The 25,661-nt window shown below is 42.2% G+C and overlaps 1 protein-coding gene across 1 annotated transcript in view; it reads left to right on the forward strand.

Moving 5' to 3' along the window:
• Positions 1 to 243: 243 nt before the first annotated feature.
• FRMD3 (FERM domain containing 3) overlaps positions 244 to 25,661 on the forward strand; it is a gene marked incomplete at its 3' end in the record, with an annotated part of 142,759 nt that continues 117,341 nt past the window's right edge. Inside the window, exon 1 of the mRNA XM_082498102.1 lies at positions 244 to 357. Coding sequence (XP_082354228.1) covers positions 259 to 357 — 99 coding nt within the window. The 5' untranslated portion in view covers positions 244 to 258. The remainder of the gene's footprint in view (positions 358 to 25,661) is intronic.

Below are 25,661 nucleotides of genomic sequence, written 5' to 3' on the forward strand. Positions count from 1 at the left end.
GCGCAGGAGGATGCTGAGGCCGGCGAGCGGGGCGCAGCCTGACGCAGCGGCGGCCCCAGCCGCGGCGGGCGGGCGGATGGCGGGCGGCGGCGGTGGCGGCGGCGGCGGGGCGCCGCGGGGCTGAGGGGCGGCGCCGCCGCCGTGCCGCGCCGTGCCGTGCCGCGGTCGGCCGGGCGCCGCTGCAGGCTGGCCCCCTGCGGCTGCCTGCGGGGCGGCGGCGGCGGCAGCGGCAGCGGCGGCGGCGGGCGGGCTGCCGGGATGATCCGGTTCCGGAGCTCCAGCATCAGGTCGCTGAGTCCGGAGATGAAATGCACCGTGCGGCTGCTGGACGACTCCGAGATTTCCTGCCACATCCAGGTGCCGGCGGGGAGAGGGGCGGCGGCGGCGGCTGTGGCTGTGGCTGTGGCTGTGGCTGGGCGGGCAGCGGTACCCCTGGCCCCGGGGGCGCAGAACCGGGCCGGGACACGGGCGGCGGCGGCTCCCCGGCGCGGAGCCGGTGGCAGGGCCCCGGGTGGCGGCTCAGGGGGGCCGCGGCGGCAGCTGCCCGCACACCCCCTTCCCCTACGCGGGGGCTCCGCGCACCTGCGGCGCCGGCAGCCGCGGCTTCTCCGCCGCCTCCCGGCGCTGCGCCACGGCATCCCACGGCACGGCACGGCACGGCACGGAGCCCGCACGGCCGCTGCTGGAGCCGCGGGGTCTCCCGTGCTCCGGCACCCCTGGCACGGCACCCCCGCGGGCGGGAGGAGCCCCGCTGGGCTGCGGCTTCCCTGGGGAACGGTGGCCCGGGCGAGGGGGGGAGAGCCCGGGGGCGCCTTCCCCGTCCCGGCGGGGCGGTAACGGAGCGCCCCGCCGGGCACTTGGCGGTGCGGCGGGGTGGGGGGTGTTCGGAGGGGACCTGCGGTGCGGTGCCGGGGGAGCCCCGCCGTGGGAGCGGGTCCGGGGGGAGCTCCGCCGTGGGAGAAGGCCCGCGGCGTCGGGAAACGCTGTGACTGAGGTAGTGGGCAGAGTTCAAAATGAAGTGCTGCTCCCTCTTCCTCGGAATTTAAGGCGAAAGATGTAACTTGCAGAAGGATTTTTTTCGGTGATAGTAGTTGTGCAGTTGGGAAGACGGCGGCTTCGCTGTAGTCCCTGTTCCTGCTTCGCTTTTTATTCCTCCAAGTGATAAGGGTAAGGAGGAGAAGAGTAAGGAGCCTGTGAATTTCTGGCAGAGCAGCAATGTTTGTAGTGTGTGCAAGTAGGGGTATTTTAGGTGCCCTAACAGGACCCAAACTCTGATGTGTTATGGAAGTCTTACAGATTCGTAACCTGCAAGCGTTAGAAACCAAGTTACCCTATCTGAAATTTCCTTGGCATTCATAGAATCAGTGAGATGAGCTTGGCATCCAGATTGGAAGATGGGAGTGGTCTTTTAGGAAGTTGTTTGCCACTCACAGTTGGTTTTTCTGTCTCTCTGGTAGTATGAAATATCCACAGCTTTAAATCAAGTTGGTGGCTTTGTACAAAGACCAACTATGGCTGAAAAAATCAAGTGCCATGATATGCAAGCTACATTTTCGCTTGGACCAAATTCTCTTTTTTATTATTTCCAAAGCAGCCATTTAATACTAGAGCAGATTAGAATAGTTCCAGTTGGAAAGGATCTACAGCGATCATCTAGTCCAACTGCCTGACCAATTCAGGGCTGATGAAAAGTTCAAGAATATCATGAAGGGCATTGTCCAAATGCCTCTTTTTAAGGCACTGACAGGCTTGGGGTATCAGCCACCTCTCTAGGAAGCTTGTTACAGTGTTTGGCCACTCTCTCAGTAAAGAAGGGCTTCCTGATGTCCAGTCTAAACCTTCCCTGGTGCAGCTTTGAACCATTCCCACATGTCCTATCACTGGATCCCACAGAGAAGGGATCACCACCTCCCTCTCCACTTTTCCTCCTTGGGAAGCTGTAGAGAGCAGTAAGGTTGCCCCTCAGCCTGCTTTTCTCCAAACTAGACAAACCCAAAGTCCTCAGGCATTCCTCACAGGACATGCCTTCCAGTCCTTCCACCAGTGTTGTTGCATTCAAGGACCTTCACATCCTTATTAAATTGTAGGACCCAGAACTGCACACGGTACTCAAGGTGAGGCCGCACCAATGCTGAATACAATGCCATAATCCCCTCTTTTGACTGGTTGGTGATGCTGTGTGTGATGCACCCCAGGATGCGGTTTGCCCTCTTGGCTGCCAGTGCACACTGCTGGCTCACACTGAGCCGCCTGTCAGCCAGCACCCCTGGTCCCTTTCTGCAGGGCTGATCTCCAGCCACTCCTCTCCCAGTCTGTACTTATGTTAGTAGTTACCCTCAAACAGCATGTAGCCTGGAAGTAACAGGAAATTACTGAAACGTCTTGTACCTGTATCATTGTAGTGCTCTTGTTAATGAATAGCGCGGTTACAAGATCATAGCTTTAATGGGTAAGAAGCAGAAGGGCCTTCACAATCTTTTCTCGGAGCTTAATGCAAGCTTTGTGTAACTTACTCGGCATCCTTAAAAATTAGTCTCTTTAAACAATGATGAATTTAAATTCAGAATCTAAGATGGTGTCATTATAGCTCTGTAGATTTATAGCACTCAGTGGATTTATACGTGCTAAGAGTATGCCCTTTGATGCCCGCAGGGTAGAAAAAAACAGTCATTACTTTAGGTGTGACATTGTGCAAGGTGAGGTAATGAGCTCAGAACCAGTGGAATCGTATTGCATCGTTGTGGTTCATTCCACATGTAATGCATGCAGGGGAAAAGTGTTTTACACCGTGGCTGAAAATGTTTCAACTATTACAATTCCAAGGGTGATCCTCAAAAATGAATTCTATTATAAACTTGTTTAGAACTTGTTTTCCTGAGTCCACACACTGACCAAAAATACTTAAAAGGTGGGAATAGCTCCTGTTTTTTTTTTTTTTCCCTAGGGTTTTAGGTACTGAAATTCTAAACATATAAGTGTAGATCCTAGCATGAGGAGTTACTTCGCTCTTGGTCACTTCAGTAGAAACATACAATTAATGATGACATTTCATGGTTCTGACTTACCTTTCACTCTTTCCTGTGCCACACGCTTCAAACTGCTTAATCCTATCTATAGTTAGCTACCCCTTACCTCTCACTGTGTATACAGAAGAGATATAATTTAGCTGTATAATTTATTTATCCTCTTGTATATGCGTAACTGTTAAAGACAGTAGACTAACAAATTGAAAACCACTTGATATTTTGTCTTTAGCTTCTTGATCAGATCTGTGTTTGAACTTCATAATGTAGACAAAACTTGCTAGGACCTTTCACAATAGTACAATATATTTTTTTTTTTTTTTGAATGGGGAAAACAAAAAAGTTGTGAGTGAGTTGTATATATGCATATCAATGCATATTCAGCAGGACAAAATAGCCCAGATGATGTGCTGCTGGGTTCACAGCAGAGATGCCAGGGTTGTGCCAGCTGGAACGTGTTGGACAGCTGTGTTTTGGTCATTAAGAGGATAAGAAAGCCTAATTCCACAGCACTGAGAAATGCCAACGGAGTCTCTTAAGGACATGGGATGCAGTAAGGAATGGTGACGGCGGAAATTCGAGCTGTGCATTTCCAGGGGGAAAGGAGGGGAGATACACAGCTAGTCTGGATGCCGATGCATGTAGCTGATGATTTGCTGCATTTTAGCCCACTAAGTTCTGCCAGACATTACTTTTTCAGGTATATCTTTCAGGTATATATTTCCAGTGGTTGGCTTGCACACATGGGCTAGTGTCAGAGGGCCCCAGTACCAATTTGGTGCAAAGATGTCTGCTAATTAAAATCCTAATTAAAATCTTTGGAGACGCACTGTAGACCTTTGGCCCTACAAAATGTGCAACCAGAATTGTGTATTACTCAGGTAAAACATTGGGAGGTACTGTTAGGAAAAGTAAGCAGGAGCAGACGTATTTAGGTGCTGCTTATATACATGTTTTTTTTTTCTCCCTGTGTAAATTTCATAGTGTTTAGGTGGGAAAATAAAATAAATTTTTCTTTTTACTATTAAAGTTCTCTCAAAGCACTGTTTCAGCAAGCCTGCAGGCTAAGAGAGCCTGCCTTTGGAAATTACATTTTATAGCAAAGAGCCTAGTGACAGCATGTGGGGTGGTGTGGGGAGAATCTGAGATGAGTCACGCATTTGCAGGCTCCAGCCAACTAGTTATCGAGCTGCGCAGCTGCCATGTAGGTCACCGAGTCGCTCAAGGCTAGGTTTGCAGCTCAAAGGTCAGGATTCAGTGTGTCGTCCTCCTCATCTGAGAGTCTTCGTGACTGCAAATTAGCTGAAGTGGTGACAGACACAGGAAAGGGCTGGGGCCCGAGGGACGCGTAACTAATTCCTGTGGTGACATTTATTTTCCCATGTGTTTGTTTGTTTGTTTGCAAAGCCTCTCTGGGACCCGTATGTCGGGCAGTCTTAACTGCAGCAGTAGGGTGAAGTTGTGATGGCGCGGCTAAAATGGAGAGGTTATGAAGAACAGCCTGAAGGGCCAGTGGCCACTGTCAGTTCCCATGTGCGCACGAGAGAGAGGTGACCTGCTTGTGCCGGCTGCCTGATAAAGCACAGAGCCAAGGCTTGAAAGAGGGCAGTGGGGGAAGTAGGTCTTCAAAACTATTGGAAATGTGTCTGGAGCAGCAGGAAGACCTCCTTTCTGGAGGTACTAATGAGATGCTTATTTTCTGAGTCATTGACATAACGAGCACTTTACTCCCTTTTTTTTTTTTTTGCAGGCTTCCTGCAAAAACTTCACACATCTAACTAACCTTTTAGTAACAACAACCTAAACATCTTAAACAGTAAGGATTTTTTATTTTTTTTTTTATTTTTTGGCCTGGTTTATTCTGTAAGATTACTTGTGCTTATTTCAGTTGTGAGTAAAGTTAACCATCAAGGTCTCGTTGTCATAGGCTGTTTGTTATTAAATGTGTAAGTACACTTTGGGTTCAGTGGTGCCACTGGCACGCTTTAAATTAGGCATGAGCTTCACTATACCTTGTTTAACTGAAGTGACTCTCCAGCATGCTGCTGTTCCTTTAATTCTTTACAAATTAAGTAAGTGTGTGTTAGTAACCATTATAACTCTAAATTTATTTCTCTATAGGAGGTTAACACAAAATCATAAGCTCACTCTAGAAAAATGCATTTAATGTATTACTTAATTTTTTAATTAATAAAAGTTTTACTTCTTCAGCTGTTCAGGTCCAGCTGTGCAAAACAATATAAGGTTGGCATGAATGAGGCTTTTCTCTCAGCTGGAGCTTATTGACAGTGGTAGTGAACTTTGCTGTCTGCGTGTGTTTTTGTAGAAATATTGTATGACTGGATCTTCTTGTGCCTCAGCCCATATGTAAAATTGTGTAGTGATGGGGCCTTTATAATGACACAGGTTCTGCTTTGTATGAGCTTTCCCAAACAAAAATCTGTATCGGTATCCCCCAAAATAACACCTGGCTACACTACTGATTTGTTTTTTATGTATCTAAATGATTATTTGATTGTCGTTTAAAAGAACAAACTTGAACTTCTGCGCATCTCCAGCTCTTGGGTGAGGAGAAGACATAATTTTTAAAAACTGATTTAGAAATCAGGAAGAAAACAAGCAGAGCAAAGCGTTGGTTTACTCATGGTCTGTTCTTAGACCTTTTATCTTCTTTTGCATAAGCGAAAATAAGGGTGACAAAATCTGAGAAGGCTCATTTCTTTCTGCCACTGATGGTCAAATACTGTAAGATGGCCTTGTGTCTTTTTAGTCTTAAATCAGGAGCAGTTTCTGTGCAGTTTGAATATTACTACCTGTACTTTGGCTAATAATTTGTTAGCTTGGCTTTTTTTTTTTTTTTCCCCCCTCCTTTTAAATGTGTCTGTCTAGTTCTTTTTGTAGCACATCATTGATGACTGGAAACTTGCTTTCTTGCTTAATATTTTCTGCTTGGTCTGTGTCTTGCAGGCAGCTGCTAAATTTAATAGAAATCTGTTAACCAAAGAACTCCCTTTAAAATTCCCGTCCCTCAATAAAGTGTAAAAGCTGAAACAACATGCTGAAGCAGGCAGTGAGGTGAGAGAGTAGTGTCCACGAATCTCACTGTGAAGATACGCCGATTTGGAAAAATAAGTGGGAAAGGTAAGGCGGTGTGAGAAATGAAAAGAGCAGAGAGGCCAGAGAGGAGAAGGTGGCAGAGAACCACAGCTGCGGAAAGGGAAAGGTTAAGGGATTATGCAGACAGCAGGCAGGAGATTTAGTGAATTTATATTTATCCTGTAAGCGATGTCAGAACCGTAACCAGCAAGTGCCTTGAGCTGCTGGGATGATGCTGTAGCGGTTCAAAATAGCAAGACGAGATAAGGAAGGGGATGCGAGCTGGGATGGATTCTGTGCTGTGTTCTGTTGACACATTTTGGAAACCGTACACTGGGGCTTGTATTGCTAACTGCACGCTTGAGCCTCTAATTTTGCAGTTACAACAGGTACTCTTGGCGAGAGCGGAGAAGCCTCTGTAATTAAGCTAAGCCTATGGGTTAAAGCTACCTCTGCTGGCATTTCATGTGCTTGATTAAATTTGCACTAACGTGTTTTCTTTTTAATAGCATTTATGGATGTGCTCGTAGGTCCTTACAGGGCTGAAAAGGAAACAAGGAGTAGGAAGTGCTGTTAGAAAGTTACCAGGGTGTTGGGAGTTCTCATTTGCAAATTAAGCAACTGTCTTGATGGATTTTGGTGTTTGTGAAGCTCAGTATTTGCTTCACATTAGTTTCTATGTCTCTGGTACGGAAAAGGCACATATCTATGTGTAATACTTACATGTTGCTACCAATTCACAAACTCTGTTGTGCTTTCTTATTATTCTTAAGTGAAAACAACACAGTTGGCTTATGCAGGATTTTATCCAATATATACTAAACTGCAGCTGAACTGCTTTTGTGTTGGATAAAGCCTATTAATGATGTTGAATTAGTTTTTTTTCCACACTTGCATGTTGCCTGATTAATGAACAAAATCTGAAAATTCTCTGTCCTAAAGACGATGCTCTTTGCTTTCATTTTAACTCTGTGTTTCCTGTGTGTTGCCATTGGCATTGTAATTTATATTTTGATTGCTGGTAAACAAAGGCGGGGGAACTTAGACATGTGCCTAAGGACTTGCCAGATCTGCAGTTGAAGACGAATGTGTATTTCCATAAACACGAACAGTGTAGATGATAAGTATTTCAATATACTGGTGAGGCCTGGTGGTCACTGTAGAGAAAAAAAAATATGAAAAATGCAGGTATCCTTAGACAAAGTTAGCTAGTTAATGAGGACAAGCTGAAAGGATAGTTAGTGATTTAAAATGTAAGTATAATCGTTTAATTTTTACCCATCTTTAATTTTTCTTATAGCTTTGAGTAAAAATTTTTACGTTCTTTATTGTCATGCCTGTTTGGACACTGGCTGAACAGTAGGGGTGGAGCTGTAGTAATAATAAAGGGCAACTGGAAAATCAATATTACAGTGCAGCACAGCTTAGATCTCCAAACTGCAAATCATTGGTTTGATCCCGTGAGGTGGAAAGCAGCCCCTGTGAGATACAGGGTGCTTTCTGCTTGCAGAAACTTCATACACTCTTTTGTTTGGAAGGGGCTTTTGGCGCCTCAATGAGGCTTAGTCTTCTCGCGCCTTGAGATGCTCTTGCCGGTCCGTGCATCTTCGGTGCATTGATCCGGATCTAATATAGGAGGGAGCTGAGAAGTGGTCATTTGGCAGAATTAATTGGCCTAAGATTAGAGCCAAAATGAATGATTGGTGAGGAAGTAATGTATTTTCACTTTTTGGTTATATTTGCCTAGGTTGAGTTTTCTGTATAGGTCAGGAATGATTTAATAACGTATATCAATGCTCCTGAAATTACCTTTAACAAAAGAAGAGATTAGTGCCTTTTCTATGCGAAGTTGAAATAGGGATTTTGCCTGCATGGTTGTTGCTGGTCCCCTGGAACCAACAGTATATTAAAAACTCAAGGTTTAAACACTTAGGTTAAAAAATGGGAGAAATGGCAGCTGATTTTTCTCTTCTCCCTCAAAAAAACCCAAACAGGTGGGTTGGGAGGACTGGAGAGTAATTACTGAGGGGGGATCTTACTAATGCTTATCAATACTTAAAGGGAGGGTGCCAGTGGGATGGGAACAGTCTTTTTTCAGTGGTGCCCAGTGACAGGACAAGAGTAATGGGCACAAACTTGAACATATGAAGCTCCATCTAAACATGAGGAGGGACTTCTGTCCTTTGAGGGTGGCAGAGCACTGGCACAGGCTGCCCAGGGAGGTGGTGGAGTCTCCCACTCTGGAGACATTCCAAACCTGCCTGGACGCCGTCCTGTGCAACCTGCTGTAGGTGACCCTGCTCTGTTGGGGGGGGACGACTAGATGATCTCCAGAGGTCTCTTCCAACCCTGACCATTCTGTGATTCTGTGATTCTGTGATTCTGGTGATTAAATGCTTGTTTTCTGTAGCACAGGTCTCTGTCCTTCTGAGTATTTTTGATCATTAAATCAAACCTACTGAAAATGCCTCTCTTCGTATTCTTCGTATCCTCGGTCTCTTTTTGCACTCTCCCTCCGCTGCCCAGTGCGGATAATATCAACCTGTTGGCACCGTTCGTAACATCCAGATAATCTTTCTCTCCTTTTCCTGTTAAAGGCAAGCTGTCACCAGATGACTTCTGTTGTACCTTTCCCTGCTGCATATGGAAAATATCTCCTCATCGTTCTTCCTTCAGCTGAGGCTGCTCGTCTGTTCCTTCGTTCTTTGTTTGCTTAAATATAGCCTTGTTTTCCTCCCTAGCCTTACTGTCTGAGAGACCCTTTCTAGACCTTACAAATTGTCTTTTTGTTCCTATTGGATCACCTTGTTCTCACTCTATTTTAATTCCTTGTCTGATAGTGAAAACACAATTGTAATAATTCAGCAGTAATTACAGTACTACTAAATCTTTTTCTTTCTGGCAGAAAATGAAAAAAAGAAAGCCCTAAACACTCTTTTCCTCCTTCATTCCTCCACTGTCAGTTTATTTTATCTTTTCCAGCTACAGGCACTCAGTTCCTAAAGACGTTCCTGTTTTCCCCTTTCCAGGGTTTAACGCGTTGGTTTTGGTGGAGGTGTGTTGATAATCAGGTCTTGCCATTTCTGTGTGCTGTCAAGATAGGTGCTGTTCTCCAGCTCACGGTTAATTATGGCAGTGGTAGGCCAAGCGTGAATAGTAATCGTCCTATTTATGGTTGCTGTTCATGGGAGTTACTGAGAAACTCAATGAAGGAGGACCCAGCCGTGAAGAATGAACATTGATACTCTAGAGCTGTTACATTTCAAGGAGAAGTTTCCCCTGACTGCAGGTAATGCTGGAAACTTGAGATTCAATGGATCATACCAATCTGTATAAGGTTAAGTATATGTATAAAATTTCTCAAGGTTGCTCACAGCCAGAAATTAGAACGTATGGGCTACGTACCATGAGTCCTTTTTTCAGCAGAAGGGTTTGCTAACAGAAATAACTCCTGCAGTATCTGGTCATTCAAGATAGTTACAGTAAGAAACGTAGGTAATATGTGGCTGCAAAATGATTGCTCTTTAGAGGCTTCCTTTGGAAAAATGTTAAATGAGTCAACGTCTTCATTAAAAACACTTGTTATTTTTCCCTTGTTTACTTAAACCCCAGGAAGAAGTAAACAGTCTGGATTAAAGACATGCTTTGCTCCTTGCAAACATTATTATCTCACAATCATATCTTCCCCATAGCAACCCCCTTTGGAAGAGAATTGTGCTTTAAAAAAAAAACCCTAAAATCAAGATTTGCACCTAGCCATTTTTTTTGTCCTGATGTTGTAATATGTAAATTTACCATAAAAGGGCCCATGTTGCAGAGATAACTCTGGGTATTTCAGACAACACTGTGTAAATCTTTTTTCGTACAGTCAGTCTGTATGCCCACTTCTTTAGGTCTTTCACGTAACTGCAACAGAAGCAAAAAAGACATGGACGGGATTGCAAAATGAAAACAATCAATCCCCTCATACCCCCAAACCTGACCAGTATCAGGAGAATTTATGATAGGACTTAATAATTTATTAAATATAAAGAGGCCAAAGATCGGTCACGAACAATTTCAAGTTAATGGTGAAATCCTGTGGAAACTGATGCATAAAGTTCAGACTGTAATGGTGTGTTTGTATGGTCTCTGGGCACGGAGGGTAGTGAAACCATCTTGTTTCCAAAACAGAGTGTCTGCATGTGAAATGCCTTTTGGGAACGGTTCCTGGACCCCTCCTATCTGCCCAGCGATGCCTGGGAACTGGTCAGCAAGAATGCTAATTGGCACAGACCGGATTTTTGTCAGGCAGTGCCCTAACAGTTTGCTAGTGTGGGTGGTGGATTTCAACACCCTAAAATGCTTGGAGAATTTTGATATAGATGCAATCTCTGTTTTCAAGAAGAAAAAGAAAAAAAAAAGATTTTACGAATGACTAAAGATACATTTATATTTTTCTCATACTAGAACATGTGAAATGGTAACTGTTCATAACACTGTCCTTTTAAGTGGAAAATCTGAAATATTGTGTGGAGCATCTTAAACAGTTGGTGGTAGGTAAGCTAGGAGTAGCACGGGCTTTAGTAAGTGCTTACAAAATAGCCATGTTTAGGCTGTAATCTTGGATTTGAACCTGTAATCTCTTCTGGGATGACAGATTCTTGATTTTTTTTTTTTTTTTTTTTGAATGCTCTTAGCAACAGAGTCTAATACAAAAGTACTCTGCAAGATCAGGACATCAGTTGTTGGTGGGTTTTTTTTGTTGGTTTTGTTTTCCTTTTTACAGACACAAACTCCAAGGCCTATAGTGGAGTGAGAAATGAGACATAGTTACTTCTTTGAACAGTAATTGCAGAAATGCAGATGAGATGCTCTATGGAGTGCTATGCACACCACAGAGATGCTACAGAACATACTTTTAATCCCATTTCTTTAGGCTTTTCAGAGTGAAAGGCAGCTGATGCTTCACTTTCACTCTCTTGCTTTAAAATTGGGTAACAAAGATAAATACTTTACAGTCAGAGAGTGGGGATTGCTCTTGCGTCAGATGGGACCGTTACCCGGGGTGCGAGTTGCACTCTGAAGCTATGCAGTGCCAGCCTGAACTTCGGGGACTTGAAGTATTTATCTCGAGACGTTTGGTGTGCCAATAGGTGCAGTGCACCAAACACACTGACCCTGCTTGCCCCTGCGCCATGTGAATTTCCTTTCGCTCCATCCTGGGAAGAGGAAGGAGACAGCAGGGGCTTTTACAGAGGGTGCCGTGAGTGATTCAGCGTGCAGACTCAGCTCTTTGTGTGAAATCGCTCCAGCAGCTTGCGGTGCCCCTGCCAGTTGCTAGGTGCAGATCTAGGGAGGCTTTTCTGTTTTGACTGGAGAATCCACTCACGTTGCCAGGATTTCCAGATCAGTTTTTTCATACGGTCTGGCAGTCGGTACTTTACAGCTGCCCGAACAGAGAAGACTCGAGCAGGAATCGTCGGTCCCCAAACCAAATGATGCTGCTGGCTTGTGGGCACTAAAGCAAGAAGAGTGGCACATCTAAGTGGAAAAAGAAGAATACGCAGTATCAGGACAATGTGTTCAGGACAATTCTGGTTATTTTTTCTGTGTGGATTACATGCATCAAATAAGTAGCAATTTTCATCATCAGGAACTGGTGCCCAGAAGAGTTAATGGTGTAATTTCAGGGAAAATGCAATAAGGGAATGCTTAATTCATGTTGTGATGCTGAGACCGCACAAAGGAATTTGTGTAGTTGGCCTGAGTTTTAACTTAGGTATAGGGGGGGAAAAGTACGACTGTAGATGAAGAAAATCCAGGAGTTGGGTGCTGGTATGTGTGGGGAAGAGACCAGGACTCTATAGTTATATAGAGACAGGACTCTATAGTTATATAGAGACTTCAGCGGTTACATCGTGCATTACAGAGAAGATGGCAGTATTGACTACACCCTTCCAGTGTTTGCACCTGGTTTTGGTGTTGTTTTTCTTTTCCTGTTATTTAGGACCTCTTTCCAGTGAAAGAGCACATAGTTCATAAATGTATGGTCCTAACTGCTAAGGTAATTTTTACTGCTCTGATCTTTTTCTCTCCTGATTTTTTACTTCACATTTGCTTTAGGGTGTCAAGAGGTGAGCTCTGTTGCAGTTGGGTTTGCATAAATAACTTGCCACCTCCCTGCTCTGTTAGAGGCTGGTGCAGCTTGTGAATGTAGCAAGAACCACAGGGGACTGGGTTGGGTTGGGGCAGGAGGGGAAATAGGAGTTGTAATTCTGCTTTGTAGATGCATTGGGTTTGGTTTCTGCTCCTGCCTTTCAGCAGCTCTTAGCTGACATCCTTCCTCGTTGGGGCTGAAGGTATCAATACCATACTTAAACCCAGACTTCTGCAATACCCTTCTGAGGCCATCATCTAAGTCACCGGTTGCATCTCGTTTTCATTACCCTTTTCTTCAGTCCTCCAGACAGTTTCCAGTCCTTTTTGCAGTGCTTGTATTCACGGCACCTCTAAATTATGATTTCTACTTTTTTTTTTTTTTTTTTTTGGAAGTGGGGCAATACACTGTGTTGGATACACAGCAGAAACCTAGATCTGTTGATAAACATCATTCCCTGGTTTGCTGATTCCTGTAATTATTTCACAGAGAATGTTCAAAGAATTGTTATAGAATCATACTAACCATTGCATACTTTTGGCTCATTGACTTTTTTCCCCTCCAAGGTGCTTTTTTAGATCATCATTTTGATGATGATCTGGCATTAGTCTTTGGACAGTGATTACTGGAAGTACTGGTTTTTGAATTTTCGTGCTATATTTTGGTGTTTGGTTGGTTTTTCTTTTATTTTTTGGTAATCTTTTGTAGTTACTGGCTCAGTGAATGATCTTGACTCACTTGTTATAATTTTGTTGCTCTTGGTAAGATACTCTCTGCACAGGGTAATGTGTGTATCTTTGTGTTTGTATACATCCTGTAACTTACCTGTCATGGTCTGTGTAGTTGCAAAGCTTTTGCAATGTCATAAATGCTTGTATGTCTTGTTTTGCTAACTGCGATTTATAATGATCAGGTTTTATAACAACCAGGTTGTACCTTAGAAACTTCAGTTTATTCACCTTATTGCTCATTAATTAATTTATTTTTACCAATTTAATTTTTTTTCATCGATTTTAAAATCAGGAAAATCTTTATTTTCGTGGTCTGCTGGGCTGACCCCCCACAACTGATATTACGTTTTCTCTGTCTTTCTCAAAGCCTTAATGGAATTTACGTATTTTTAAACTGAGATCCAGCATTTTCAGCCATTATAGTACAGATTTTTGCCCTGTCTTTACATTTGCATTGTTATGTGAAATCCTGAATGATACTGGGGTGGTTCGGGAATAATGGAAATGTTTCTATGTCCTGCGGGGGTTTTCATATAGTGTGAGGAAACAAATAATTTTTGAAAACTGAACCACCATTCCTCCCTAGATGAATTTCCTGTTAAAACTCTTAGCACTGCTAACATACTCTTCTGTATGAATATTCACATCTTTTAATTTATTTTTTGTTTGTTGTGTTAGAATTTATTTAGACATCCTGTCTTGTTTACAGGAAATGATACATAGGTTTTTTTGTCATGCATGAGGTGTTAAATAGTTCAGTGGATATCTCATGTCCGGGAAAAATAGACACAAACTGAATGTTTTTGTATTCGTAGCTCCAACATCTGTCTTTTTATAGTTCTTTTTCACTCTGTGAATATTTATGCTGATGTTCTTTTGTGATCAGAACTATCATTGTAATCCAAAAAGGGCAAGAGAGTTGTATTTGCTTTTCAGTTTTTCCATATATAGCTGGTGTTATGAGGATGGAAGAACTTTTGTCTCATTAGATGCATTTGCATTAAATTGCTTTTAAGACTTCTGGCTGGCTGTATCTTTTATTGATTAGGAAATAAAAGAGAAGATGGAGATGTGGATTTAGGTGCCTTCCTCTTCTTTCTTCTTCTCCCCACCATCCACAGGTGGAGCTTTTGGTCATTTTGAGGGCACTGATTTCTAACAGTGATGTTGGTGCCCTCCTTCTGCTTAGCTAAGCTGTGCTTCGGTGGTACTCCAAGAAAGATGAAAACTCTACCAGGTGTTGGCAGGTATGGCCCAAGAGGTAATATATACTTTTTGGTGTCCAGGCAGGTTGCTAGTTGCGCTTGTGATGTTCTCGCTCCTCTCCTGCCGCAAACTGACCTCCGTGGTTCTCTTACTTGCTGCCTGTCTCAATATTACTAGTATTAATTATGTTACCCTTTTTCTCTATGAAGCAAACCTCTTTGCTTTCAGTCTTGGCCACACGGGTAATCTGCTGCGGGGGGAACTTATTTTTTCTGTTCACTGCATCAAAGTGGCTTTTTTCTCCCCTCTCCTAGTTTGTTTGTTTTCTTTTTGTTGTTTTTTTTTTTTTTTCTTTTTTTTTAGAGAACAAGCAGGTAGGCACAGTGACATGTAAATTCTTTTTGAAATTCCTAATTCGCTGAGTTGACAGTACTCAGAGAAGACAAGAAGAGCTGTGTTTATGGTGAACCTGCAGAGCTGGTTTCTGCCCTACATAATGTTTGGCACTTCTCTGAGAGATACAGAAGGAATTGCATTTTCCAACCTCTCTCTGCCTCCTCTGTCTCCAGAGGATTCACTGCTTACGCAGAAACCAAAATGTTTGCTGGAGGAGGATTCTGAGTGTTTTATCCTGCAGGCTGAATGATGAAGAAAGGTTATGAATCCAGGGGGAAGCCAGTTTAACGAATTCTGTTTTCCTATTGTGTCCATACAGATTTGATATTGCTTTGTAATTAAAATTGGATCTGCTTCTACAGAATATTGTTTTCCTCATTATGAACTATGGAGCCTTTCTCGTGCTTTCCTGAAATAGAACAGCTGAATGTATGCTCGAAAAAGGAGGGAAATAAAAGGGAAAGTACTGTCCTCCCAAAGGTGCAATGGGATTCCTGTAGCAGTATTTCTTTGCAGAAATATCATGAGTTGAGTGTTCTTTCGCCGAGAGAGAGGTTTCTGCTTTATGAACAGGATAATTGTATATTTCTGTTCAAAGTAACCACCATTCTGACACATTTCATGACCGCAAGATATTTTATGCACTCACTGGAATAAACAACACGCAGGGCTGTCTCAGGCACTTAGTCAACGGATAATGTTGTGCCTGCTTTTACACATCTTTCAGCTAAATCAGAGATCAAAACCCAACTCCAGCACTGGAGGGCATGTGGGGAGGATTTTTGACATGCTGGAGAAAAGTGAGTCTGTAAAGCCTTAATGATTGCTCCTTCATCTATGCAGATTCGCTTTAACTGGTGCCAGAGCTGCTGTAATATTGACGATGTCCTTCACCTTGTTAATGGCCCAAACGTAACAGAGCGTATGCTCGTAGTCTAATTTTGTTCTTTATGTAGGGAGACCACAAATAGTGAAGGTTGCATATGAGGATGTGAACTATGACTACAAATTTCTGTTAAGTGAATGAAAAGTGTTTAAACCCCTGATTTTTGTGCACTGGGCACATCCTATGGCTTAGCTGGCATGAGAAATTTTATTAAGCAAATTCTGGAACAGTTCCCTGGCAGTGAAGCAATTAATAAAGCGTTGCAAGACACAATGGTGGGGTTGTATGTTGAGTGACTGCCTTTATTGCCAAGAGTGCGTGGAGGTAAAAACCGCCTGTTGCTTTGCATCCATCTTGGTCTGTGTCGTTTGGAGTTTTGGTGGAGTGTTTGGCAGTTAGGGCACAGCAGTGGCTGGTGAAAAATTAAACATGGGTAATAAGAATATTTAGCCAGACCAAGCAGTAGTGGAGTTCAGGTATACCAGTTTACAATATGGGATCAAAAATGGCTGAAGTGGGGCAGCAATGACCTATGGTTGTAGTCGGGGCTTCTCCTGGGAGATGGGCTGGCTGATTGGTCCAGTCCCTCAGAGAAATAAGAGATGCTTTCCATGACTTTTTGTGGTCATATTGGGACTATTCATCCCCCAATGTCTATTTGTAGTTTTCCTATGGGGCACGCTGAGAGCTGTATATCTGGATTATAAGGATAAAAGCTGGTATTGGGAGAGAGGCTGTAACAGAAGCTGTTTAATTTGGAGCATATTACGGATTCTACAAGAATGACTGCAGAATTCCCAAATCTGGAATAGAAACGCTAATGCTCTCCCCTCTGTACATGTAGATACATTCATGTGGGAACATCTTCCATGAGATTCATACGAAGCATTGGGTTCCTCAGGTGACTGTGTGGGATGGAGTGTCTTGCACTGAACTGGAAACTCGTCTGCTGCAGAGCTCATGAATGAGAACGTGCTTCGCTGCGTGTAGTGTGGAAAAATGAATGATCACTCATATTTATCTCCTGCCTCCTGAGCCTTTCTTGCTTTGCGGAGCGAGGGGATGGAGCTTGCATTGATCACAGCGTAGCTGTGACACTCTTCCCAGCTTTGCAGGGTCACTCTCTCTCCGAAGTGCTCAGGAGAAAAGAAGCCATCCAGGGTGTCTCTACATTGTCGCTACTCCAGAGCTGGAGGGGATTAATTGATAAGTGTCTTTTTCTGCTAGATGGGAGAGATACTGTGTCCTGGAGGGATGCGAAGCATTAAGCTTTCCTGTGTCTTGTGATTCTCACAGGCAGAGCTACGACCCTGTGCACGGCAGTGTTACTGCCGGACCTCAGGTACCCCAGGTCATCTGAAGCATTATGTTTTTCTATATTGTTTTCAAGGTAGCCATTCAAGAGTACAAATAGAGAGCACAGCACAGGAAGCATTCAGAATTTCCAAAAATTACACCATATGCCTTTCAGAGGCTTATAATTTGTCAAAGGCAGAATCATGTTTCTTTCAGAGCCCGTTGTTCCTCAGCGATAGTACTGCCACAGATTTTCAGTGTACTCTTTTCTGCTTTCTTGCAAAAAGGACCAATAATAATTTTCCTCCATGCTAGTAATTTGTTTTTCTCTGCCATATCACCATTTTATTTTTGCAGGATTTGCGGTTTTTAAATGATAAATGTGTGTCTTGCAAGTCTGGGCGACTTTCATTACGAATGTCTGCTATTTCATTTCTGTAATTTAAAAAAAAAAAACCACACCCAACAACCAAAACTCAGATGCTTCGGTTGTCTCAGTGTACCTAATGAATGCAAGGACCTTAGAGCCAACATGCAAATGGTGGCTTGACACAGGGAATGAAGCATGTGGAGTGCATTTCCATGGGCAGTGAGTAGCCCATGGAATAGTGTTGTCACAATAGTGTCTCAGAGCTTAAGGTGTGGGTACGGACTGCGTTTTTCTGTGCAAACACAAGGTAAGATACACTTCCTAGTCACGTCTGAGGACAAGGACACACAGAGCAATAGCGTGCCATCTAAATAAAACAGCTTGCTGCCAATTAGATGAGAAGTCATACTTGAATCTGCACATGCTCTTGGTTTGTGGCAACCCGGAGTGAAAACATACTAGTCTGAAGCCTTTTTGCGAATACATTTTGATATATTTTAGTTGGACAGTGTTCACCAAAGTAGGCAATAATCTATTAAATCTTCAAATGCAGCTGAGTTATATTCTATGCCCACATTCTTAAAATAAGGTCGTTGCCTGGGTGGGCACGGGCAGACAGAGAAACGCCACTGGGCAGTGTGATGTGGTGGTCTCTGCACTCTGTCATCTTTGCCAAAAAAAGACAGGGTTGAGAGGATTATAATGGAGGGTGTTTTGTGGTTCCTCCTTCCCGACAGAAGGGCCGAGCTGGAAGGAGACGCGGAGTTGCTTGTTTCGGAAGGTTAAGAAGTGGAGTGGTGGGAGCTGAGGAGGGCGGGCGGTTGCTGTCCTGTCTCACCCAGCAGGAAGGAGATGAGGAGGCATAAAGTGAGAGGGTCCCCGTAGGCAGGGGTGAATTACAGCTGGGAACAGGTGGGAGAAGGGTAGCTGGTGGAAATGACAAAGTCCCCGGAGGGATGCGCAAGGGGATACGCTGAAGCAGCAGACCAGGGAGAAGATCTTTGCATCATTACTTGGAAAGATACCCGTGGAGCAAAATGGCATCTGGCAGGCCAGAGGATGCGATATTGGGATAATCTTGTCACGAAATGATGCCATAAAAATATTGTCTTGTTTTGTTATACCCTTGTCTACATCGGGGTTAGGAGGAGTAATGATTGTTTGTAATAAGAATATGATTTTAGGAAACAAAGTAGGTGTGTGTTAGGAGAACATCAGCTTTGCCATACTTCAAAATTAATTAAGCAAGTAAGAGCCTTTTAAAAGCCTTCTTTGACAGACCAAGGATGTATGGGCTGTGAAGCTGGTTGTGCTGTGTGCTTCCAAGAAGGTAATAAATCTCTGGACACCTATCAATAGAACCCCATTTTCAATTAATAAATGATATTTTCTTCATTTTGGCATGGAGAATCCTGAATGACATGCTAGTGCCTAGCTGTGTGCTGGCAGGGTCACCGTCTTCTGGATGATACCATCTAGATTTAGACTGGTCCTGTTTTGGGATTGTCTATAATGTTATCGACAGACTTGAAAGGCGAATCTCAACTCTATTGGCATCTTCAGCTTCTACAAAACTGCTGTACTTTTATCCAACAAATTATGTGCACTCTGACCCCGAATGGTATGATTTTTAATACAATAAGCGGCTTTTAATGTTTCACAAAATACTGCACTCTTTAACAATAAAAAACAGCTGGCATCTCTAACATGACAGTTTTAGTGTGAAAAACTCAGAGATTTTAATAAGGTTTTAGGGAACACTGCAGTGGGGTAAAAGTGCTGGTGAGCTGCTTGTTGTCTTCCAGTGTAGTTTGCTGCTTTGGAGAAAAAAAAATGTTGAGTCACTAGGGAAAATGAAAATCCATTTAGAAAAAATAACATAGATGTTTCTGTTGATTTGTATCAGGTATTTGACTAGAGTAGGTTGAATTAGATTAGGTTAGTTTACTAGACTAGAACAGTTAAAATTAGACTAGATAACAGACTTCTGGCATGAGGCAGCCAGCTTAAATGCTAGTGCTGAAAGACTGCAATATAGGGAATGTCTGTCAGAAAATTAATAAGTTAAAGAACTTAAATACTTTTTAATGAACATTTCACAGTTGGCTTTTAAAGGATTGTTTAATGTGATTAAGGATTGTGTGGTGAAGAATGCCAATCGACTGCGGCTGTTTCCAATTCCTGACCAAAAATGTGAAGGAAAACCGGTTGCATGCTTACTCCATTATTCATTAAATACTCAGAGATATTATGTGTAAGATTTAATATGGCACACCTGAATTATGAAAGCGGTTTTCTTATTTGCAACAGATTTCCCCTTAACTAATGCAAGTGTCCATAGTGCTCTCCTTACTGCTGACATTAGAGATGTAGGAGCGGGATGTGGAAATACACACACTTTAAAATGTTGGTTTTTTTTTTTTTTTATCAGTTTTAACTAGGCTGTATGACAGATTACGTGTTTGTTAACTGCAAAATATGCATTGAACCAATGCCTCTGAATATGACAGGACACAAGTTCAGGTGCTTTAAAATGCATCGGTGCCAGTTACGTTAGCATGTTACTGACTGGATGGATCCATGCTGGTTCAACTCCTGGCAGAGTGAATTTGGGTGGAAAGTTAGAAGTTATGTGTACTGTTTTACAGTTTAACTATGTTATTGTGGGAACAGGGTTATAATTTACATCAGCTTTAGGCAAACCTGTACCATGAATAATACACACAGCTTAGACAGTTTTTTTTGTTTTTTTTTTTAATTTAGATGAAGGTGTGTACAACTCTTATTTGTTTAACCAGTTAGTGACATCAGTTAGAAACAAATCTTTAATGCAAAACGTCCTGCAGGAAATGGATCGGTTTTCAGGTGTAAAGCACTTCAAAACTTCAGGGTAGGAAACAAAGAGAGAAGTTTATGAACAGAAATTTGTAATTTGGAGACATGGTTAGCGCTTTTTGAAGAAATCCTCCAAAGCGCCTTATGGTGAGTGGAACCAGCTGAGGGCTCCCAGTGCAGTCAGCAGAATCAATACGGCTGAGGATATAAGTAAGATATGTGGGTTATACGTGAGTCACCCTTATTTCCTGAGTCACGCTTGGAATCTGGAACTGCACATGAACAGTAGATAAAAGCAGCTGCTCTCAAATACACGTGCTTTCTTATAATTTTGTTATGCTTACACTGACCAGGGCCATTTGCTTGCAGGCATGACTTCATCTTATATTTCAAATATACTGTAAGTGGTTTCCCAGCTTCATCTTTGAAGTTAACAGAGGAGAGGTTAGGAATATTGTATCCATCTCTGCGGGTGTAGCTGTACTGAGCGTCTTGCATTTTGGGCAAGAAAGTAGCTGCTGGTTTAAATGTTACAGCTATTACCTTCAGTACTCTTTTTTCCAAGAGACTGAGGGTGCGCTGCCAAAGTCACATGAGCATCGCAATCAGATTTGAAAGTTAATTTTGTGTAACAACTCTGAGGTCTTGTCAGACCAAATAAATAATTTCTATGAGGCTACATAGTTCTCACGAAGACAGTCTTTTGCAAGCACTCAGAAGGCTGAGTTTGTTTGCTTTATGTACTATAATAAAGCTGATTTTATGCCTGATGAAAACACATAATGAACTGGAGTTCCCTGTGGTGATGTTGCTAGGTTTATCTGTGATTTTTGAGTTGCAATCAAGAAAAAAGGGAAAGTTACAAACCATCCTATTGTCATAAGAAGTCACTAATCCATGTCTTGCTTTGTTTTGTCCCCACAATATGTTTAGGATTAGATAATGTAATATGTAGTGGCATCTAAAATTTGACATGATTAACGGTGCCAAATAAAATAAAAATTCCCAAATGACAAACCTTATAAAAATTGACTACTTTGTAATAGTATTTCTTTATCCATAATTTACAGCAATATCTTTTCCTTGAACAGTCATACACACTGTTCACCTCAATGATTTGTACAAACTTCAGAAACTGATGAGGAGAACTGAAGAAAGAAGGCTTTTGTCCTCTTTAGCACTGTGAATGAAATGATAACAAAAAGATACAAGTTCATACAGGCATGAAAGTAGTACCATAAACAGTCCATTTCTTCAACTGTACATATTGCTTTCCTTTTTTTGGTAAGCTGTTTTTACATCTAAAACATTTAAGTAACGTGCTAGGTTCCCTTCCAGTCTGTAGTTTAGTTTTAATTAGTAGGCATTTATTTTGTTTACTTTTCAGTTGAATTCTAGTCCTCATCCCATTAGAACAGAACACAAATGGAAATGGAGCGTTGAACTCTACTTGGCAATACTTAACCGCTTAAATAATTATGTATGTATACTCAGTAGAATGGCACGGTTATGTTGATTAACATTTTCAAGGATTGTCAACTAAGGACAATTAATTCAAAGAAAATAAGTGCAAATGGTAAAATGTAATTTTTTTTTTTTTTTTTTTTTTTTTTTTTGCGTGTCAGTAGTTTCCTGGTTGCTATTGTAAATGCAGCGTCCCCGTGCAGTGGTTTTCCATGCGCACGGTGGCTGCGGTGCCAGTTTGGCCTCAGGTTGTATTGCCAAAAATAAGCAAGCAAAAATCCCAACTGGTTTAGAGCTGAAGATCCTTCCCTGCTGCCGCAAAGCGTGCCTGACGAGGGATTTTTGTAAAGGCTTCCACCTTTGCAGTTTATTCTGTGGGCTAAATTCTGCCCGTCAGCGTGAACCTCAGCTTGCCGCGGGTTGCCCGGCGCGGAGTCGGTCAGGGCTGGTGTGCCGACGGTGCGGCGTGTTGCGTTCCGTTCATGGGCACTACTGCCGCTGCTCTGTAAAACAGAGTGAATTACCGGTTTAAAGGGAACTTGCAAGGCTCTGTGTTGTTTTTTAAAATCGTTGTGCTTCGGAGGAGACAAAAATTAAGTTCTCCAGTATTCACATTTACTGAAATAGGTTTTTCAGAGTAGGTAATTTTTCGTCCCAGAAGGGTCACAGAAGTGTGAAAGTCCTAACTTTGTATTGTTTTCTTTTTATCAGAGCAAAGTGATGTTTGAAAGCACTTTGAAGGAACGAGACTGCATTACATTGGAAATTCCTTTTAACAATAAATAACGAGAATAGAACATCAGTGTTTCTGGAGATACAAGTCTTACTATGCTTACGAGCTAGCTGGAAAGAATCAAGCCCATTAAGGATATGAATTTTTGTAATTATTTTAAGAGCAGATACCTAGCTTCTGCCATTTTCAGTCACATAAGCCTGATTTACTCTGTATAAAACAGCTAAGTAGAGTGTATTATTTAAGTGGGAGACTGTAAACACATATTTCAATTGAAGAGAGGGGAATTTCGGGGAATGCAATCTGTCATGAAACATAATTGATAGAAGGGATTATCATGAAGGTTTTTCTGATTCCTGCTGAGTGCTTCACTGAATGCTACATAAAAATACTAAAGATTGAATTACTAGTCACAGAGGATGTCCTTGTGTCAGTAAAGGTTTTCAGGTAAATGGGAGTGAGTGCATTTTATTACTTAGCTGTAAAAACATTTATTTATTTATTTATTTGTGCATTTATCTTTTACTATTTATTTATTTTAAAGAAGGCATTTGTGCCAGAGGGGAGAAAAGCAGAAGCAGCATCTGCATAATTTCTGGATAATTTTTTATTTTTAATAGAACTCGCCTTACTTGAGGGAAGAAATCCGTCATCAAGCAGTGTTACACAGCATTACCCACATTCTAGGTGTGTGGCGGTTCTGCGCTGAGGTCTGCCTTGGCCATATGTGGGAATGACCTGTATTTTACTGCATTTTTTTTAATGTTTAAGCTTTTTTTTTTTTTAAGACAATGCTTTTAGTGTTGTTTTTTTTTTTATTATTTTAGTTTAGAGGTACTGTATTCAGATTGCCTTGAAAATCTCTGAAGGCTAGAAGCTGCTGTCATCATCACCAGAAAGTTTCAGCTCGATTATTCGACTCCAGAACGAACTGGTAGTTTACAAAGGAAACCTTCCGTGCCCGTCATCTCTTTTGACGGGTGACTAAAGTCTCAAACATTTGACATCTCTGGTCTTGACTTGGTTCTACCTATCTGTGGTATTGCTGGGCGGTGTTTCAGAGAGTATTTTCGCCTTTATGCCCACCCACTCTTTATATGGAGGTCTTGCCTACTGGGGTGGGAGGCAGGACCCAGCTCCTGCCCTGGCTGAAGTTTTCAGTGGTGTAGTGTTAAAAGAACAGGCGCCTTGGCATTGCTTTGCATATCCTCTCTCTCACGCTAGTCCCCGTGTGCTCCAGTGCAGCGGGGTGTCACAAAGCTGCGATTTTGGGAGATGCTGCTGTTCGCACAGGCAGCAAGGAGGCAACTTGCGGGGACTCCTCTGCTTGCGCAACCCTCTGCTGATGCAAGTGAATAGGGGATGAGGAGTTGTTAGCATCTTCTGCTGGAGGGGTGGCAGTGGTGGGTTGTCACTGTGCCACCAGGAGTACTGGCCACCCTTTGGTGGTCTCTGCTATGGCTGCTTCGTTGGCTTGAGGCAGGGGAGGGTGCTTCATCTGTAGCTTGGTGAAGGACAGGATTGATTAGGAAAGTTGCTGAGGGGTTACAAGGGGTAGGGATAATTGGCAGTGGGGGTGTCCATGGGGAGAGGTTCGTGTGTGGTTGGGCCTCCCCTCTCTTGGTAGGTATAGGTCCATGGGGTGAGACCTCAGGGAGTTGCTCTGTTGCTGCTGCTGCACATGCGGGCAAAAAGTTCAAGATGGTAATTTTTTGTGTAGAAACCTTTGAGCTCTCTCTGACTCCTTTCTCTTTCTGCGTTTCCTTATCAGCTTACCTGTATGGATATTCATCCTTTGGGACTACAAAATGCTGCCCGTAAAGGTTTTAGTCCTATTTATGCTATTTCTGGCATTTCAAGCTGGCAGCAGTCCAATTACAAAGTATAAACTTGATGTTTTTCTATTTCAGGCACAATAGTGTGTCTCAAGGTATAGTTGTAGCTTGAATATTAAGAGCTGTTTACATCTTTAATGTACAGTAGTATGCGAGTTCTGCCAAAAAAAATTATCCATAGAACATTTTTTTTTTTTCAATGTCAGATTCATATTATTCTTCTCATTTCAGTTAAACAGTATATCTTGGAAATTTTTACACTTCAGTATCAGTACTGCGCCTGGGGGATGTATTTAGAGTATAAATGGGTCTTTAGGAAGGGGACAGGCCCGTTGGTTTAAGCCATACCGAGTGCTCGAAAATTGAGTAATATGGTGCAGGTGAAGTTCAGCAAGTCTGAAGTAGGCCTTTACCTCTTTGCTTTATGGATAATTCTTGGACCAGATGTTATATTAATCTCAGTTCCCTAATTTATTCCTAACTCGTATCATGTAGTAATCCAGAGGCATTTGGTTCTAGGCTTTTCCATTTTTTGGATACTCTTAATTGTTGGTCACTTTTTAATTGCATGCTGAATGTGTCTTCACAAAAGGCAAAATATTCCCATTCATATGTAATATTGCAAGATCTGTATTTTTCCACTGTGGTCAATCTGTGGATAAAGACCCAAATCTTCTGGAATGCTTCCTGGGATGCTTTGGTTTGTAGTTCTTCAGGGTTTTATTTGTTTGTTTGTGTTTTTTGTTGTTGTTGTGTTGTTTTGTTTTGTTTTGTTTTGTTTTGTTTTTTTTCTTCTGCCTGTGATTTAGTTTCCGAGTGCCATGGAGACTTTCTGTACCTTTGTGGCCTTAAACATGATTGAGCCTAATAGTTCAACTTCTATGTTTCTGAAAATCAGCAAATGAATAGGTAAACAGTGTTCAACAGTATAATGACAAGGACTGGGAAGATCTGTTGCGGTCTCTTTCCTTAATAGATTTTCGCTGTTTGCCACCAGAAATTGAAAGGATCTTCAGTATTCATGGTTACAGTATATTGACAGACCAGAGGGAAGCTACAGTGGCTTTTTTCTGTCAGCCCACCTGTTGGTGAACGATATATTTAACTACTTCTCTAGAACCAAGCTGAAAAGCTTATTTCATTCTTCTACCAGAGCATTTTATTTGTAGCATGCAGTATTTGTTAATTAAGATAAAATTTGAATAAATGATCAAAATGCTGATTTTGCTGTGCTTGAAGCCATGCTATTTTTGAAGGTCAGGAGTAATAATCTGTTATGACTAATGTTTCTGATTTTTAAAAAATTCTTGTTTAAATATTTATATATTTGCTTTTATTTAAAATTTAACCGGAACCAGCCTCTTTTCTGTGAGCTTTATCAGAGAGGAATGATCAGGACTCCAGGTATACATTTATCGCGAGGAGAAAATGTGTCTGAATGGAATGGTGGTTTATATTTAACCATCTCTGATGTTAATTTTGGTGGAGTTAGTTTATTCTGTAACAGATTTTTTTCATTGGTAGCTGCCATCAGTTCTTTCAATTTATGGGATTTATGTAGGTGCTTACAGAAACTGTTCAGTCTCTAGATCTCTAGATTTTTAAGTGTGAAAACTTTGGTTTGAATATGTTTTCTTCTGTGATACAGCTG

Source organism: Vanellus vanellus (assembly GCF_965231255.1).
Source record: "Vanellus vanellus genome assembly, chromosome: Z".
Classification (NCBI taxonomy): domain Eukaryota; kingdom Metazoa; phylum Chordata; class Aves; order Charadriiformes; family Charadriidae; genus Vanellus; species Vanellus vanellus.